Source organism: Petromyzon marinus, chromosome 23 (genome assembly GCF_048934315.1).
Source record: "Petromyzon marinus isolate PM22_M1 ecotype Great Lakes invasive population chromosome 23, UKy_Petmar_22M1.pri1.0, whole genome shotgun sequence".
Lineage (NCBI taxonomy): Eukaryota > Metazoa > Chordata > Hyperoartia > Petromyzontiformes > Petromyzontidae > Petromyzon > Petromyzon marinus.
Genome location: NC_133689.1, coordinates 27,980,699 through 27,996,693, shown reverse-complemented (window position 1 = coordinate 27,996,693; position 15,995 = coordinate 27,980,699). Strand labels below are relative to the sequence as shown.

Here is a 15,995-nt window from a genome sequence, read left to right as displayed (position 1 = left end):
GGCAATGCGTTGATTCCATTAAGTGTGCGCGTGCGGCGATAGGTGTTCACGGACGCACTCACCGTGCCCCGCTCCACTCCGCGCGCCTCCACCCAGCCACCGCACGTCTCCATCTCGTGGTCCGCCGCTGCTGACTCGGAGCTTCCCCCCCCCGTGCCGCAGCGCATGGCGCTGGCCCGCGGGTCGCTCCCTTCCTCGTCGGCAGGCGGGAGGGAGGCGGGTGACGGTGTCGCCGCGTCGTCTCCCCACGGCGGCCGCGGGCGGCAGTCGAGGCCGTCCCGGACTCCGTGGTGGGCGGCGTCGACGGGGGGAGACCGGCATGGCGGAGAGCGTGCCGCCCCCGCGCCCCCGTCGGGATCCTTTGGGCCGTCGGCTGCGCGTAGCGCGCTCCAGCGGCTCGGGGAGAGCGACTGCGCTCGCAGAATGCTGCTGCAGCCACTTCCGCCACCAGCGCCGCTGTACGCTTCTCGGCTCGGCGACGGCGAGCAGGGTCTGCCGGAGGAGCCGCGCCGGTACGGCGACAGGGAGTGCGCGCGGTGGCCTCGGGGCCGGCTGGGCACCAGTGAGTCGCGGCTCTGCTGCGTTTGCTGTTGCGTCGCCGACTCCTGCTGCCGTGATGCCCGCTCGCAAAACGGCACGGACAGCCGGCTCACAGAAGCCTGCTGCTGCTGCAAGTGATGGTGGATAAGATGGTGGTGGTGTGGAGGGTGGTGTTGATGTCGAACCTGCGAAAGCTTATTGGACGCCAACTGTTCCGTGTAGTGCGCAGCGAAGGGATCGATCGTGGAGTCGTCACGATGGTCGGACGCAGCTCTGCCAGGAGAGTATGCTCGGCCCGGAGAGTACACGTGGCCGGGAGAATACGCACGGCCGGGAGAGGCGCTGGGCGACGACGACCTTTCCCCTTCACCTGTGCACGGCGACCCCTCCCGGCTCACGCTCATCTGGCTGGGTGACAATGACGCGTTCATCAACTGGCCGGGGGACGGAGCCACACTTTCGCTGTTGATGCTCATCGCGTGTGGAGAGTAGCTGTCCCAGCATGCCCTGCCAAAGCCTGCACCGTGCTGATGCTGCTTGTCCCCTGCGCTGCGCTGCTGTGCCGGCTTGCCACCCTCGGAGTAGGGGAAGGCGCGGAACTGAGAGGTGAGACTCTCAACCTCGGCGTCAAAGCTGGAGCCTGGGGCCTTGTAGAGCTTCACGCGGGGGCCCTGAGGCCCCCACCCGTCTCCTGCGGAGAACAAAGCTCCGGTGGTCGAGTCTTCTGCCCTGTGATCTCCGGGGCGCCTCGCAAGGCCGGCAATCACGTCCACCTCGTCGTCCTCGTCGTCCTCGTCGTCATCGTCCTCGTTCTCTTCCTCCTCCCGGTCACCGTCGGAGACATCTGCATCAGAGAACTGGTGGTCTTCAGATGACTTCTTGTGGGCGTTCTCAAGCGCTGTGGAGAGAGAAAAGGAAAACGCAGCGAGTCAATGCAGTGCAACGCAGGGGGGCACATGCGAAGAGGTTCTATGTAAAACACACGCTCCTGAACGCTCCTGAGCAAAGCACTTCTCCGATGCGATTCGCATGCACTCGTTGAATTCCTATGAGCGACACGATAGCTCACTGCCAGTTATTGTGTGTTCCACGGAAATGGTATCAAAATTATTTTTGTAATCCACTCGTGGTTGCTTTAAAATGTGGAGCCTGGTTTGTGAATGGCATGTAGGAGGATGATTTTTTGTCGCAAAAAATGTTTAGCACGCTAATACAGCAAGTTAATTAACTCAGCCCATCATCAATTGGGGGTCTATAAAATCAGTATCACTCTGTGGAGAATTCAAGTGGTTGTCCTATTGATAAAGTCATCCTCACCATAGGAATATGGAATTTCCACCACTGGCTCAGGGCTGTAAACAGGCGATGAGCACCAATACCACAATGGTCATTTCAGCAGAAAATAATTTTTGCTGAAACATTGAATGTCAATGAGGTGATATCGGAGAGTGTGCCGAGTGGCTGACTTAACGCATGGTTCCCTGCAAACGAACGTGACACACGAGTGACAGCGTGCCTGCCAGGTCGCCGTACCGAGATGCCAGCACGTGCCGTCGCATCGCATCAAAATGCGGAAAAGGTACGGAGCAGACGCTACGGCCCAGCAGCGTGAAATGAATGCAATTAGCTGTGACTCACCCACTCATCCATCCTGCCCACGCGCTCGCCCACGCACTCGCTCATTCGTCAAGCCCCCCCCCCCCCCAATGCTGTACTTCCTGCAGGCTCTGACGTCAAACGTAATCGGCCCGCGAGGCTCCTGCGCCCCCGGAGCTGGCATGGAGATGGCAGCGTGGGAGTTCCCCCACCACTGTACTAAACCAATAGCCGCCCCATGGCAGCTCCCGCACAGCCAAAAAGCGTCGCTCTTCCCTCCGTTCCGCGGAGCACAGCGGGCAGGGAATTAAGTGAGAGTTTTGAAGAGTGTGTGCGCAATCAGCGAAGTGCGCATGTTCACCTCTCGCAAGAGCGGAGCGCGGCTGTCGTTTGTGTGTACGCACGTGTGTGTGTGTGTGTGCGCGGGTGTGTGTGTTCGCACGTGTGTGTGTGTGTACGCACGTGTGTGTGTTCGCACGTGTGTGTGTGTGTGTACGCACGTGTGTGTGTACGCACGTGTGTGTGTTCGCACTTGTGTGTGCGGGTGTGTGTGTGTGCGCATGTGTGTGTGTGCGCATGTGTGTGTGTACGCACGTGTGTGTGTGTGTGTGTGCGGGTGTGTGTGCGGGTGTGTGTGCGGGTGTGTGTGTGTACGCGCGGGTGTGTGTGTGTACGCGCGGGTGTGTGTGTGTACGCGCGTGTGTGTGTACGCACGTGTGTGTGGGTGCGGGGGTGTGTGTGTGTACACACGTGTGTGTGCGGGTGCGCTGAACACTTCTGTGCTGTACTGCATCAGGCGGTCCTTGAAAATGGAACTCTTTTGGCCTCATTCATATTGAGTTTGTTTTGGGCGAACTTGCATGACTGCTACTCACACCAACTCTCTCCCAGTGGTTCGCGTCGCTAAACAAACAGCTGACCTGGTAATGCAGTAGCGGTGCGTTAGGTGCACGGCGTGAACTCATGTAACGCCGTGCGGCTACCACACCCCGATACCCTACAGTGACCCACCGGGTGACCACGAATGCGGGTTCTATTGCTGGGCGATAGCACACGACTATCACCATGAGTGATGGACAGCATTTCTTACTGCTTGTTTGTATGCGTCCGTCAGTCGCGTTGGCTGCCCGTGTTTTGTAAACGAGGCGCTGTACTGGAACGATCATTTTGCCACGATTTAAAATCCGTTAAATCCTAAAACGCAGCACCCGCGTGACATCCCCGACATTCCGTCTTGAGGGATATCTCCAGCGAAAAATATTTCCAATCGCAATTAATGATACATCACAAATTCCGTTCCCCCACATCTGCATGTCGCCGCTAACCGCGGGCGAGCGCGCCGTTGGAATATTAATGTTGCGTCAGCGGGGTCAAGGCCCCGAGAGCGAGCCACGTGGGTGGCGGCCAGCGCGCCGTCACGCTGATCGCCGTGGAGCAGGAGGACGAGCGAGGGGCGTGTGGCAGGCACCGTCGCCCTGGCAACTGGTGTGGCGCGAGAGAGAGGGGACGGGATTGCTCAGGCTACAGGGCTACAGATTCTAGTTGGTTACTACGTGTTCAGCTAAAAGATAATGAGATATTGTGTTTTTTTTAAGAGATTGTAATTTATACTCTTTGGTTCTATTCGGTAAAGTCACGTAGGTAAAAATAAAATAACAAAAAATCACGACGTTTCGGCCACAACACAAGTGACCTTTATCACTCCAACGCTGTCCTCTGGACAGTCCAGTCCATTCACCTGATGAAGGCCACTTGTGCTGTGGCCGAAACGTCGTGATTTTTTGTTATTTTATTTTTACCTACGTGACTTTACCGAATAGAACCAAAGAGTATGGATCCTTGCAGTCACGGAAGCTTCAAATCTAGATTGTAATTTCCTCACTATTTCATCCCTACTGTGCCATAGGTGTCACGTCATGAGATGAGGCCAACCTTTCAGATCTCTTGCAGTGCAGTGTAACGCTACGCAATAGAGAATGGCCTACGGAAGTGGATATCACAGAACTACTTCTGAGATCCCTTAGAACGACCTGTGGTTCTCACGGTACAGGGCAGCACATGAGGGTAATATTCGTGGTACGAAAGTCAAAATAATATGAACATTTCTCAAGAGCTGAAATTTTCCCCGATTCAGTGCAGAACCAAATATGTGTTGTCATTGGTGACCGAGTTTAGACCACCAACTCACTATACTTGAGAACCCGGGTTTAATCACAGGCAAATGAGACCTGAATTCAAACCCAGGATCTTGGCAGTGCCAATCCAGCTCTCTGACCTCTTGGTTTTCAGAAGGAATCTCAAAAAGTAAACCGACATGAAGAGAGCAAGAAAGTGTATTCTATGGAAGTTGTCCTTGCATAAGTAAGGGTTGGTGGATCACACGATCTAGTGAAACTCCTAGTATAAAAAGGGCATCTATATTGTATTGAGTGTTAGCCCCGTCGCACTCAGGGGTTTTCTCTGGGTACTCTGATTTATCCCCCGCATGTATAAACACTCAATATTAATGGAGTTGGCCAAACATGCCAATGAAGGATCACAAAGCTTGGGCAATTGTCTGCACTGGTACTGACTGCCTCACCCCTGCTTGTCTGTGGTTCCCCGCATCTCCACGTGAAAACTGTACGCATTACAAGTTCTCCACTGTTCTAAGATGCACTTGGTACGGAGCACAAAGCCACTGCTATGCAATGATAACTAGTTATGACCGTTACTGCACAGGGGTTCACATGACCCCGATCCAGCGCGCCCCCACGTCCCGGACGTGCTGAACGTGCGGTCTTACCGGCCTCCTCGGGGTCTGTGTCGTCCACCGGAACTAGGGTGAGACCCATCTCCAGGCATTTCTTACTGTGAGTCTTGGACTTCATGTGCTTTGTGAGGTTTCCTAGGAGAGATTGCACAAAATGTACACATTTAAACGAGCAAATGCACTAAACACCTTGGCAAGAAAAATATGAAAGAGAGTTTAAGCGTCCTTACAGAAGACTTAGTTGTACGATGTACTCAATAGTTAAAAGTACATTTGACGTTTGGGCCATACTAACAGCACAAGGCTATCGTAAATTGATACGTCTCAGATAAGGATACAGACGGTTACAGTCTGCCAGTAGAGGGCGATGTTGCCACGTGGTAATTTTTTTGCGGGTTATTTTGTAACTTGGCAAGTTGTGCCCATGACACCAGCACATATGGCCAACTCAAATTTTCGAATGACGTCACGGAATCTTTAACGACCACTGCGGGGCAGATGGCGCGTGGTGTTTTTGTTGTACTTTCTGGTCGCTACGCCCCAGCAGTATTCACCAGAGCGACCGCCAGGCTCAAAACCACAGCCTCCGCGACAAAGCGGCAAAACGCGCTGCCACTAGGTCACGTCGCGGCCGCTAGGCCACAGGGAGCACAGAAGAGACGCGAAAGTCTGGACCACCATGTAAGCAACCACGTGGAGAATCGGCCCCTGCGTGTTTGTAGTGCGGGCCAGGGTCGCCACAGGTGGCTAAATTCAGTCAGGGACTGCGCGCTTCAACACCACGCCAGTGTGGAAGACTTTAAAGGCATATGAGGTGTTCACAAAAACTTAAAACGGTTTCACAAAACGCACATCGGCAGTCTGATCTGCCACCAAATTCGGTCCGCTTTAATGTGCTTCTGGCAAGGGCGGGGGATGAGGATTTGGGCAGCCGGTGCTGAAAACCTCTGCTCAGGTGAACCGCTACTTTTAGTAACAATCATAATTATAATAATTTCAGCTTGTGACACGCCAAGCGATAGAACGACTGGGAGGGGTGCTGGGCCACAGAAAGGTGGGAAGGCACCCAGGCGGAAAATCGGTGGCCAAGCTGTGCGATCCCCCTATGTTGACATGTGGGAGGACACCGGAGCAACTGGAGAAAACCCACGCGTGCGAGGGGGAAACACTTTATCCCATACAGAGGGAACAGGTCGTGGCCACATTTGCGATGTTACAGCATTCTCTTGACCGGCCAGGTGATACAGCACCTCGACGCCCACAGGAAGGGAATGTCGCAACATCTGTGCGGCGATCCACCAACCCTTACTGCCTCCACAGCGCTGGACTACATGCCACGCGCATAGCCACCACCGCCTGACAAATGAAATCAACTCGACGTCCACTCGGAAGCATGAGCTCAAGGCCCCAGGCTGTCGGTTACAGTGGGGGGGGGAGGGGGGGGCATAGTGGGGTGAAGCGTGGAAGAGTGCGTCGGCACACAGGAGTGAGAGAGATGGTGTGGCGTGCACAACGCCAGGACATCGGAGTGCTGAGCACTGCTTTAAACACACCAGAGCATAAAATGCACATTACTTCACTGACACACATACTGTAGGTGCAAAATCTGCATTAAACACACGAGAATATCTGCGTATTTTTAACATATGAATTCAGTTAAACATTTTTTTTACAGTTGCTGAGCACAGGCCCAAAACGTCAAGCGGCCAGCTACAATCAGCACTCTCAAAGTTGTAACAGTAAAGAGTCACCAAACCTGTTATTGCTAAGAGCTTCGGAGAAGAAAGACGATTGGGAAGACAATCCCCAAGGTGGACAATGCCGTTGTTTTGCAGCATATTTGTTGTGTGTGGGAGGGTGGCAGGGGGGTGGAGGGGCAGGGACGGGGGGGGGGGGTATTTGAGATGGAGTGGGAAGGAGCTGTGGCACGAGAGGTTAGACGGCCGCACCTTTGGTCTTGAAGGCGAAGCTGCAGATGTGGCAGCGGTAGGGCCGCAGATCAGAATGCGAGCGGATGTGCTTGCGCAGCATGCTGGGCTTCTTGCAGCGGATGCCGCACTCCTCGCACACGTACTTGCCTCGCCCGCGGCCCCGCACGTAAACGTACTCCTCGTTCGACTTGTACCTAAGAGAGGCCGAGGGGCGGCACGGGGGCCAACATCGCCATCAGCGCCGGATTTCCACGCTTACCCTCGCCAGTGGAGCTCAGGGGAGGAGGCTTTGTCAATCGCGGACAGCCTCCGCTACGGCGCTCTGATAGCCCACAACCATTACTGGCAGCAGACAGCGGCGCCAGAGACGCTCACAACAACACACGACCATTGACGTGACGACGAAATCACGGTCAGAGCATGGAGATCCACACCGCACGGCGTCGGGTGAATCAAGGTGAGCACGAGCTGGCTGTAAATCAAACTAAACATTGTGCCGAGTCTCGTAGAAACCGAGGCCCCTCAGTGCTTGTTACCCTTGCGTTACCCGGTTGTGTCTCTCTAAAGCCAACACACAATTGTATCAAGGTAAAAAACTGTGATCAATCCACTGCTTTCATGGTGCTGCAATGTAACAATCCACTTCATTGCCTACACACAACCTGACTTCAGTTTTCCTTCTCTGCAGTGGACATCCTCTTGGGGTTCAAATATTGTGCCAAATAGCATACGTATCGTTTGAAATGTACGGTGTTTCCGGCCAGCGCGATTTGATACTCTCGGGTGTATTCCCTCCCTGGCTGGCACTCCTTCACCAGTCTCGCCCTCTGGCCACCGTCCCCTTATAGCGACGTGTCCTGCTCCAAAGTGCACTTGATTTTCTCACTGCCATGTGTGTTAACCTGTGCTGTGTTCTCTAACACACGTGTTCGTCTCTCTGCCCTCTCATTGCAATTCCAAACTTGCGTCACCACCATGGTTCTTTGTGCGTGCTTCAGCATTTGGTTCCATTTTCCTAATCAATCTCAGCGTTGTCATCGAGTGCGTGAATTAACCCGCTCGTAACAAATAGGAGAGCATGCCACTCAGTTGCTCAGAAATCCACGTCCGTGCGTGCGTCCGTGTTTCATACGCAACTGGCAGGGTGCGGCCAGCAATGGAGTAGTCTCCGTGAGCCCGGCGATCAAGGCAACTACCGAAGAGTGGATGGTTGGGGACTGTCAGGGCAGAATCTTGGGAGTCGCTGCGTGTCTCCTGTGCAGTAGTTGCGGGATCTAGCAGAGGGGTGGAACTCGTTGGCTATGAGGTGCGGTGGTATCAACGGTTTTGGCCACAATTGTGATTTGATTTCGATCTGCACTCGCAACATGTTGGGTAGCACTGTCCTAGATCCTATGTTTTTTTATGCATGTCTCTGTCTGTATTTCGCCACGTGTCTGTACGTGCAAATGCACAATCGTGCGTGATCCTGCACGTCTGAGAATGTGGTCACGGCTCCAGGAATATTCGCAACTTGTGCTCTCATGGAACGAACGGCCACCCCCACAAGCCTCTCCATCTTAGTTTGGGGGCATTAACAGGACCACGGAGGTTATTCTGGCAGCGCCACATGAATCAAGGCCTGGCATTTGCAACGGGAACATCGCGAGCTGCTGCAGAGGGTGGGAGGTACTGGCAGTGGAATCGACGTTGCGCAGCCAAACATAACCCACACGCACACGGTCCGTACAACGCACTGTACACAAGGTCACGTGGGTCAGAGCACGGCACGCGGGGCTCACGCTGGCCGCAGAGGTAAGCGGTAGTCTATCCGCCGAGTTCCTCTGCGTGTGAAAGATGCATACAATTTCATTTCAGGACAGGTTCAACAAGAGATACAGGGCGGCACACAGCATAAACCACAGTTTTGTTAACCAGGAACATGTAGTCCTGATGACTTTGCCATGTGTGTAGGACAGGCAATGCAATGGTTTCTAGAGGTTGGCTACCAAAGTGACACCTTGATGCAGAAAGTGTCATCAATGTAAAGGGAATTGGCATCTGTGTTCGGGTGGCAGGAACTGATTTGGACCGAGATCTGGTACCGGTGTTGCTGTGTTGAAATTCATTGCAGCCTACTGTGCATTGGTGACAGAAGTAGGCTGGTTTTTGGTCAACAGTGCAAAAGGTGGCGACCCCGGTGGAGCCTGGGTGTTGGCCATGAGGCATGGGAGAATATTTCAGCCATGGTGGTGCTCAATCAGCTGCCATTGTACCAATCAATGTCAATTTAGACCCGGACTGCACACAGAATAGCAACGTTATTCCCCTGAATTTTTATTCAGTGTCGCGCCACAAAACGGCAATATTCTTACAAACACGAATTGGGTAAACTGCATTCAGAATGCGTTCTCTCTGAGTTTCAGAACGGCAATGGGTCAGCGACGGCCGAGACGGCGTGACCACAATACGATAGGAAAGTTACAGCCGAATTTAGACAATGGCGGAATTCCGAGCGCCATTATGTAATGAAGTCGGGCTTGCTGCGCCGGCAAGGAGCGGCCGCCGTTTTCTGTAAACCGGGGCTCAAGGTGGCTCCTGCTGCTGCAGGGCATTCAACGGACTGCATTTATATAAAAAAGGTCATACCTACTTCAAGATATTTGTTGAAAATCTCCTTCATCCAACAACAAAATATTATAATTTCTGGCTTGTAACACGCCGCACGGTTACTCGCTCACTTGGCAAAAAAGAAAAACGACTCAGAGGTGCAAGGAGGAACCACAGAAAGGCGGGGAAGGCCACAGATGGGCGGTGGACTGGCATTACCAACAATTGCCTAAGCTCTGCAGTCCTCTATATATTAAGGTGTTTTCAACCAATTAATGAGTGTTTACATGTGGGAGGAAACCGGAGCACCTAGAGAAAACCCACACGTGCGAGGGGGAAACACTCTATCCCAAATAGATGGAACAGGTGGAGTCCAAGTTTTCTGCACCACCTTCTGACAAGCCAGGGTATGGCAACTCCTCATCACCCACAGACAGGGAGTTTCCCAATGTGTGTGAGCCACCAACCCTCGCTGCCTAGTGCTAGATTATAAGCCACGTGCATAGCCATCACTGACTGGCTGATAAACAATCAAAGAGAGAATATCTGGCGATCCTGCTGCTGCAAAAGCGCAAACACATACAACAACACAGCTCGACATTCATCAATAACATTGTGTCGCCTTAAAATGAAAAAATAGTAGGTGCATTTCAGGCAATGGTCCTTCTTCACAGTAAATTCTGATGGAATAATATCTGTAATGCCTAAAACTCTTCCCAATTTCATTCTCTTCGCACTGTCAAATTGACTTTGCCGTAAAATTAGGGTTACTAATTCCAATTTTAATTTACCTTCAAGGAATTCATAAGGATGTCATGGAAAGTTTAAAAATGAGAATTAGTTCATCTCAATTGGCCTGAAGAACTTAACGGTGTAATTTTCTTTAATGTGCATGTTATTTTGTAAAGTGATTTATATTGGCATTTCTGGCTCCCAAAGGCTAAACGGGTTTGTATTGCAGCGTGTGGAAAGGCTCCATGCACGCAGCAGTCGTTTACTTTGAAGTACCTGTACATGCGCCTGGAGGGCTTCTCTGGTTATCTACAATGACTATCTCCAGTAAAACTACACATTTGCTTTCTTACCACACCTCCTCACCTTGGATACTCAGAAAGGGACACAAGACGGAATTTAAGAATCGTTGATTCATTTTCCTCTGACCACTTCACTCAGTGATTCTTCGGCCCAAGTTGAGGACTTGGTCTACCAGACACTGCTTTGTCTCATCCAATACACTGTGTTCAACCACCACCACCACACTGTGTTCAACCACCACCACACTGTAAAACCAGCACACTATACAACCACCACCACAGTATTAAGAATATGAATTACTGCAGTCACGAAAGCTTTAAATCAAAATTCACCACCACAGTGTTCAGCAACCACCACCACTGTGTTCAACCACCACTACCACCACGCTGTGTTCAACCATCACCACCACACTGAGCCCAGCAAGATGGTGCCGCGTACGCCTACAGTGAGGGAAAAAAAGTATTTGATCCCCTGCTGATTTTGTACGTTTGCCCACTGACAAAGAAATGATCAGTCTATAATTTTAATGGTAGGTTTTTTTGAACAGTGAGAGACAGAATAACAAAAAAATCCAGAAAAACGCATGCCAAAAATATTATAAATTGATTGGCATTTTAATGAGGGAAATAAGTATTTGACCCCTCTGCAAAACATGACTTAGTACTTGGTGGCAAAACCCTTGTTGGCAATCACAGAGGTCAGACGTTTCTTGTAGTTGGCCACCAGGTTTGCACACATCTCAGGAGGGATTTGGTCCCACTCCTCTTTGCAGATCTTCTCCAAGTCATTAAGGTTTCGAGGCTGACGTTTGGCAACTCGAACCTTCAGCTCCCTCCACAGATTTGCTATGGGATTAAGGTCTGGAGACTGGCTAGGCCACTCCAGGACCTTAATGTGCTTCTTCTTGAGCCACTCCTTTGTTGCCTTGGCCGTGTGTTTTGGGTCATTGTCATGCTGGAATACCCATCCACGACCCATTTTCAATGCCCTGGCTGAGGGAAGGAGGTTCTCACCCAAGATTTGACAGTACATGGTCCCGTCCATCGTCCCTTTGATGCGGTGAAGTTGTCCTGTCCCCTTAGCAGAAAAACACCCCAAAGCATAATGTTTCCACCTCCATGTTTGACGGTGGGGATGGTGTTCTTGGGGTCATAGGCAGCATTCCTCCTCCTCCAAACACGGCGAGTTGAGTTGATGCCAAAGAGCTCCATTTTGGTCTCATCTGACCACAACACTTTCACCCAGTTGTCCTCTGAATCATTCAGATGTTCATTGGCAAACTTCAGACGGGCATGTATATGTGCTTTCTTGAGCAGGGGGACCTTGCAGGCGCTGCAGGATTTCAGTCCTTCACGGCGTAGTGTGTTACCAATTGTTTTCGTGGTGACTATGGTCCCAGCTGCCTTGAGATCATTGACAAGATCCTCCCGTGTAGTTCTGGGCTGATTCCTCACCGTTCTCATGATCATTGCAACTCCACGAGGTCAGATCTTGCATGGAGCCCCAGGCCGAGGGAGATTGACAGTTCTTTTGTGTTTCTTCCATTTGCGAATAATCGCACCAACTGTTGTCACCTTCTCACCAAGCTGCTTGGCAATGGTCTTATAGCCCATTCCAGCCTTGTGTAGGTCTACAATCTTGTCCCTGACATCCTTGGAGAGCTCTTTGGTCTTGGCCATGGTGGAGAGTTTGGAATCTGATTGATTGATTGCTTCTGTGGACAGGTGTCTTTTATACAGGTAGCAAGCTGAGATTAGGAGCATTCCCTTTAAGTGTGCTCCTAATCTCAGCTTGTTACCTGTATAAAATACACCTGGGAGCCAGAAATCTTTCTGATTGAGAGGGGATAAAATACTTTTTTCCCTCATTAAAATGTAAATCTATTTATAACATTTTTGACATGCGTTTTTCTAGATTTTTTGTTGTTATTCTGTCTCTCACTGTTCAAACAAACCTACCATTAAAATTATAGACTGATAATTTCTTTGTCAGTGGGCAAACGTACAAAATCAGCAGGAGATCAAATACTTTTTTCCCTCACTGTATATACAAACGTCCAGTCTACTTATCCAAAACCCTCACTCCCATAGCAAACCTTACATCACGGGTTGCTGGTCTTCGCTCTGCAGACAGCTCTTACGACAACATCCCGCGTGTAAGAAAAAAGTTTGGGCTGCACGCTTTCTCATTTCGCCAAGCCAAAGGCAGGGAATTCACTTTCCCAGCAAACTGTGCTCTGAGAAAAATTAAAACATGTTATCGCTAAATTATAATATCTTATTTCAAAACTCCAATATCTTATCTCTTCAAACTAGCTTTCAATTCTTAAACTCAGAATGAAATAATCATTGTAAGCAGCCCAATTTAAGTAACTTTCGGATTTCACACTGCAGGTCACAACATCACACTCACACTCACCCACTCACGCACTGCTCCACTTTGGAATTTTCTCCCATTATATATTTTCCAACATGCTGTTTGTTGCTGGCCGCTATACTCATATTGCTCACAAAAATCACAGGTACTGAATTTACTCTCATATTGAGAAAAATCCGGGAACAGAGCCGGGCACGATAGAGAGCAAGTCGATTCGTTCCTGGCTCGGTCTCCGCAACTCGGCTTGTCTCAGTGGCCAGCACGCGGCGTCATGGTGACCGAGCGGCTGCACAGCAGGGCGCTGCTGGAAGGCTGGCATGGTGCTGCGCTATGCCGAAAAACTACGCCGGGTAGATTCGACGTCGAGACGTCATCTCGATCCAACCCGTTGATACCACAATCTCATCACTAGCGCTTCCAACCCTCACAGCCGGATCCTGCAGCTGCTGAGCAGTGTTTTATTACTTTTATGACGATGCTGGTTTAACCCAGGAAAGCCTCACTGAGCCTCAAGACTCTTATTTAGGAGGGTCCTGCCAAGTTTTCACAGTACGGGGGCAATGTTGCTGTGTGTTTAATCCTAATTGAGTAATTTGGAGGAAATGTATAAGAATTGGGATGCTTTGGACAATAATATTTACATTGTATGGGTTTTTTTGGCTATGGGAGGAAACCAGAGAGAACCCGAAGGAAACCCATGCAGAACAGGAGGAGATCATACAAATCGGTGCCAGGCCCTTCATGCTGTGATGCATGAGTGTTCACAATGGGCCACTGCAATGCCGCCAAACGGCAGACACGCAACCTCCAAGATGTGCTCTGACAGTCTCCCACCATCTGCTCTCAGGTCTTACCCTATGTCGCCGGATTTGCAGAGACCACTCCGATGTCAATAGAGTTGCTCACAACCTGTTTCATTTTTATTGTCAATATTATTGGAAAAAAATGCGGTCTCAAGCCAGGTTGACACATTGCATTGGGTAGGGCTTGTACGCAGAGCGACGGGTCCGAGCGCACGCGCCGCAAGCCGGGGTACGTTCATTGGTTTTGTCCCACGCGCGTGCCGAGCGGCTGACGAATGCAAATCTGCAAAACTAGAATCAGAGATGATTGGAATTTTGTTAAACAAAAATCCAACAAAATTTATGAATTTCCACTCGCAATGTCAAGTGCGGGAAGCGCATGCCAACACAGCGCATGGCAGCAGCCACCCTCCAGCACCAACCCTTAGGTTTCTCCTGACAAAGCCCCCTAGTGAGTACCCTTCCTAGGGGTCTCTCCTGACAAAGCCCCCTAGTGAGCTCCCTTCCTAGGGGTCTCTCCTGACAAAGCCCCTTAGTGAGCTCCCTTCACAGGGGTCTCTCCTGACAAAGCCCCCAAGTGAGTTCCCTTCACAGGGGTCTCTCCTGACAAAGCCCCCTAGTGAGCTCCCTTCACAGGGGTCTCTCCTGACAAAGCCCTCTAGTGAGCTCCCTTCCTAGGGGTCTCTCCTGACAAGCCCCCAAGTGAGTTCCCTTCACAGGGGTCTCTCCTGACAAAGCCCCCTAGTGAGCTCCCTTCACAGGGGTCTCTCCTGACAAAGCCCCCTAGTGAGATCCCTTCCTAGGGGTCTTTCCTGACAAAGCCCTCTAGTGAGATCCCTTCCTAGGGGTCTCTCCTGACAAAGCCCCTTAGTGAGCTCCCTTCACAGGGGTCTCTCCTGACAAAGCCCCCTAGTGAGATCCCTTCCTAGGGGTCTTTCCTGACAAAGCCCTCTAGTGAGATCCCTTCCTAGGGGTCTCTCCTGACAAAGCCCCTTAGTGAGCTCCCTTCACAGGGGTCTCTCCTGACAAAGCCCCCAAGTGAGTTCCCTTCCTAGGGGTCTCTCCTGACAAAGCCCCCTAGTGAGATCCCTTCCTAGGGGTCTCTCCTGACAAAGCCTCTTAGTGGGCACCCTTCACAGGGGTCTCTCCTGACAAAGCCCCCTAGTGAGCTCCCTTCCTAGGGGTCTCTCTGACAAAGCCCCCTAGTGAGATCCCTTCCTAGTACCTGGTGCTGTGTATAAAATCGTCAACCGGGAGACAAAAGTGGTCGGGCGTAGTGCTGGCCACCCACCCCCTCGTGTACCGTTCCGGCATTGATAGCAGCTCGCTTAAACCACTTGCCCCAAAAGTCTGTTAAGGCAATACAGGGGGTCTTTTTACGAGTGAGTGGTGAGTGGGTGACTGAGTGAGTCGGTGAGTGGGTAAGTGGGTGAGTGGGTGAGTGCAGCGTGGTGGTTGAGTAGTGTGGATAACTGGACCACATGAGCGAGCTAAGCGAGCATGTGGGTCAGTGGGTGGGTGGATGACTGGACCAAGTCAGCAAGTCTGCGAGCTGGTGTCTCACCCGCCCTCGAATATCTTGATGCGGCTCGGCTGCGGCCCCCCCTTCGTAGGAGGCGGCTCAGGGCCGGTGCTGTCCTGGGCCCCGCGTCCCTCCAGCTCCCCGCGCTCCCTGCACGGGCCCGCAGCTCGGCCTCGCCCTGCGCCCGTAGCCTTGGGCTCTGCCGCCGGCACGGCGCCCTGCAAGGCCATGTCGGCAAATAACGCGACTCCCCGTTACACACGCACGTGTGAGCACACAAGGTGGTTGGCTTTACTTGGATATGGTAAGAAATCACCTGGGGGGAAATCGAAAATGGCCCTCACCCCCCCCCCCCCCCAGACTTGGACCATATCAACTTAGCAAGGGGGGCAGCGGATGACTGATACATTGTTTTGTGCCTGTTTCCGCAGAAAGTTAATTTCAAATCATTAAGCAATGTTGTGCATCTTTTTTGTATGTATATTCGGAGACTTTGTACACAATTGAACGCGCATGTTTTCCTCCCACGTACCGCCTGGGAGATCCAGAGCATGACAAACGGACACGTACGAATGATACATATCCTATATATAAATGTCATTTTTTTTCCGTCAGTGTGTGTGTGTTCGCACACTTGCAGAGGATTTGGGTCCCAAACGGTAACGGCCCAGCCCCCTACCTGCCAAGGTGCCACCTTGGCCGGCTGGTCAATCTAGACGAGGCCGGGGGCTCTGCGCGGGACTAGGCCTCACCATGGCAATGTAAAGTAAGTGCTATTTTCTTGCTTCTTTCGCTAAACTCACGTATGTCCTTGTGTGCGTGTGAGTCGGTGTGCGTGTCTGCCACGATGT

At 51.7% G+C, this 15,995-nt stretch overlaps 1 protein-coding gene across 5 annotated transcripts in view; it reads right to left on the bottom strand.

Moving 5' to 3' along the window:
* Nucleotides 1-15,995, bottom strand: part of HIVEP2 (HIVEP zinc finger 2) — a 135,017-nt gene that overhangs the window by 5,538 nt on the left and 113,484 nt on the right. For all 5 annotated transcript variants that reach the window (XM_076069139.1, XM_076069138.1, XM_076069137.1 and 2 more), the window contains 4 exons: nt 15,187-15,362; nt 6,838-7,013; nt 4,922-5,023; nt 63-1,438 (listed from right to left, as the gene is read on the bottom strand). In XM_076069139.1, coding sequence (XP_075925254.1) covers nt 63-1,438; nt 4,922-5,023; nt 6,838-7,013; nt 15,187-15,362 — 1,830 coding nt within the window. The remainder of the gene's footprint in view (nt 1-62; nt 1,439-4,921; nt 5,024-6,837; nt 7,014-15,186; nt 15,363-15,995) is intronic.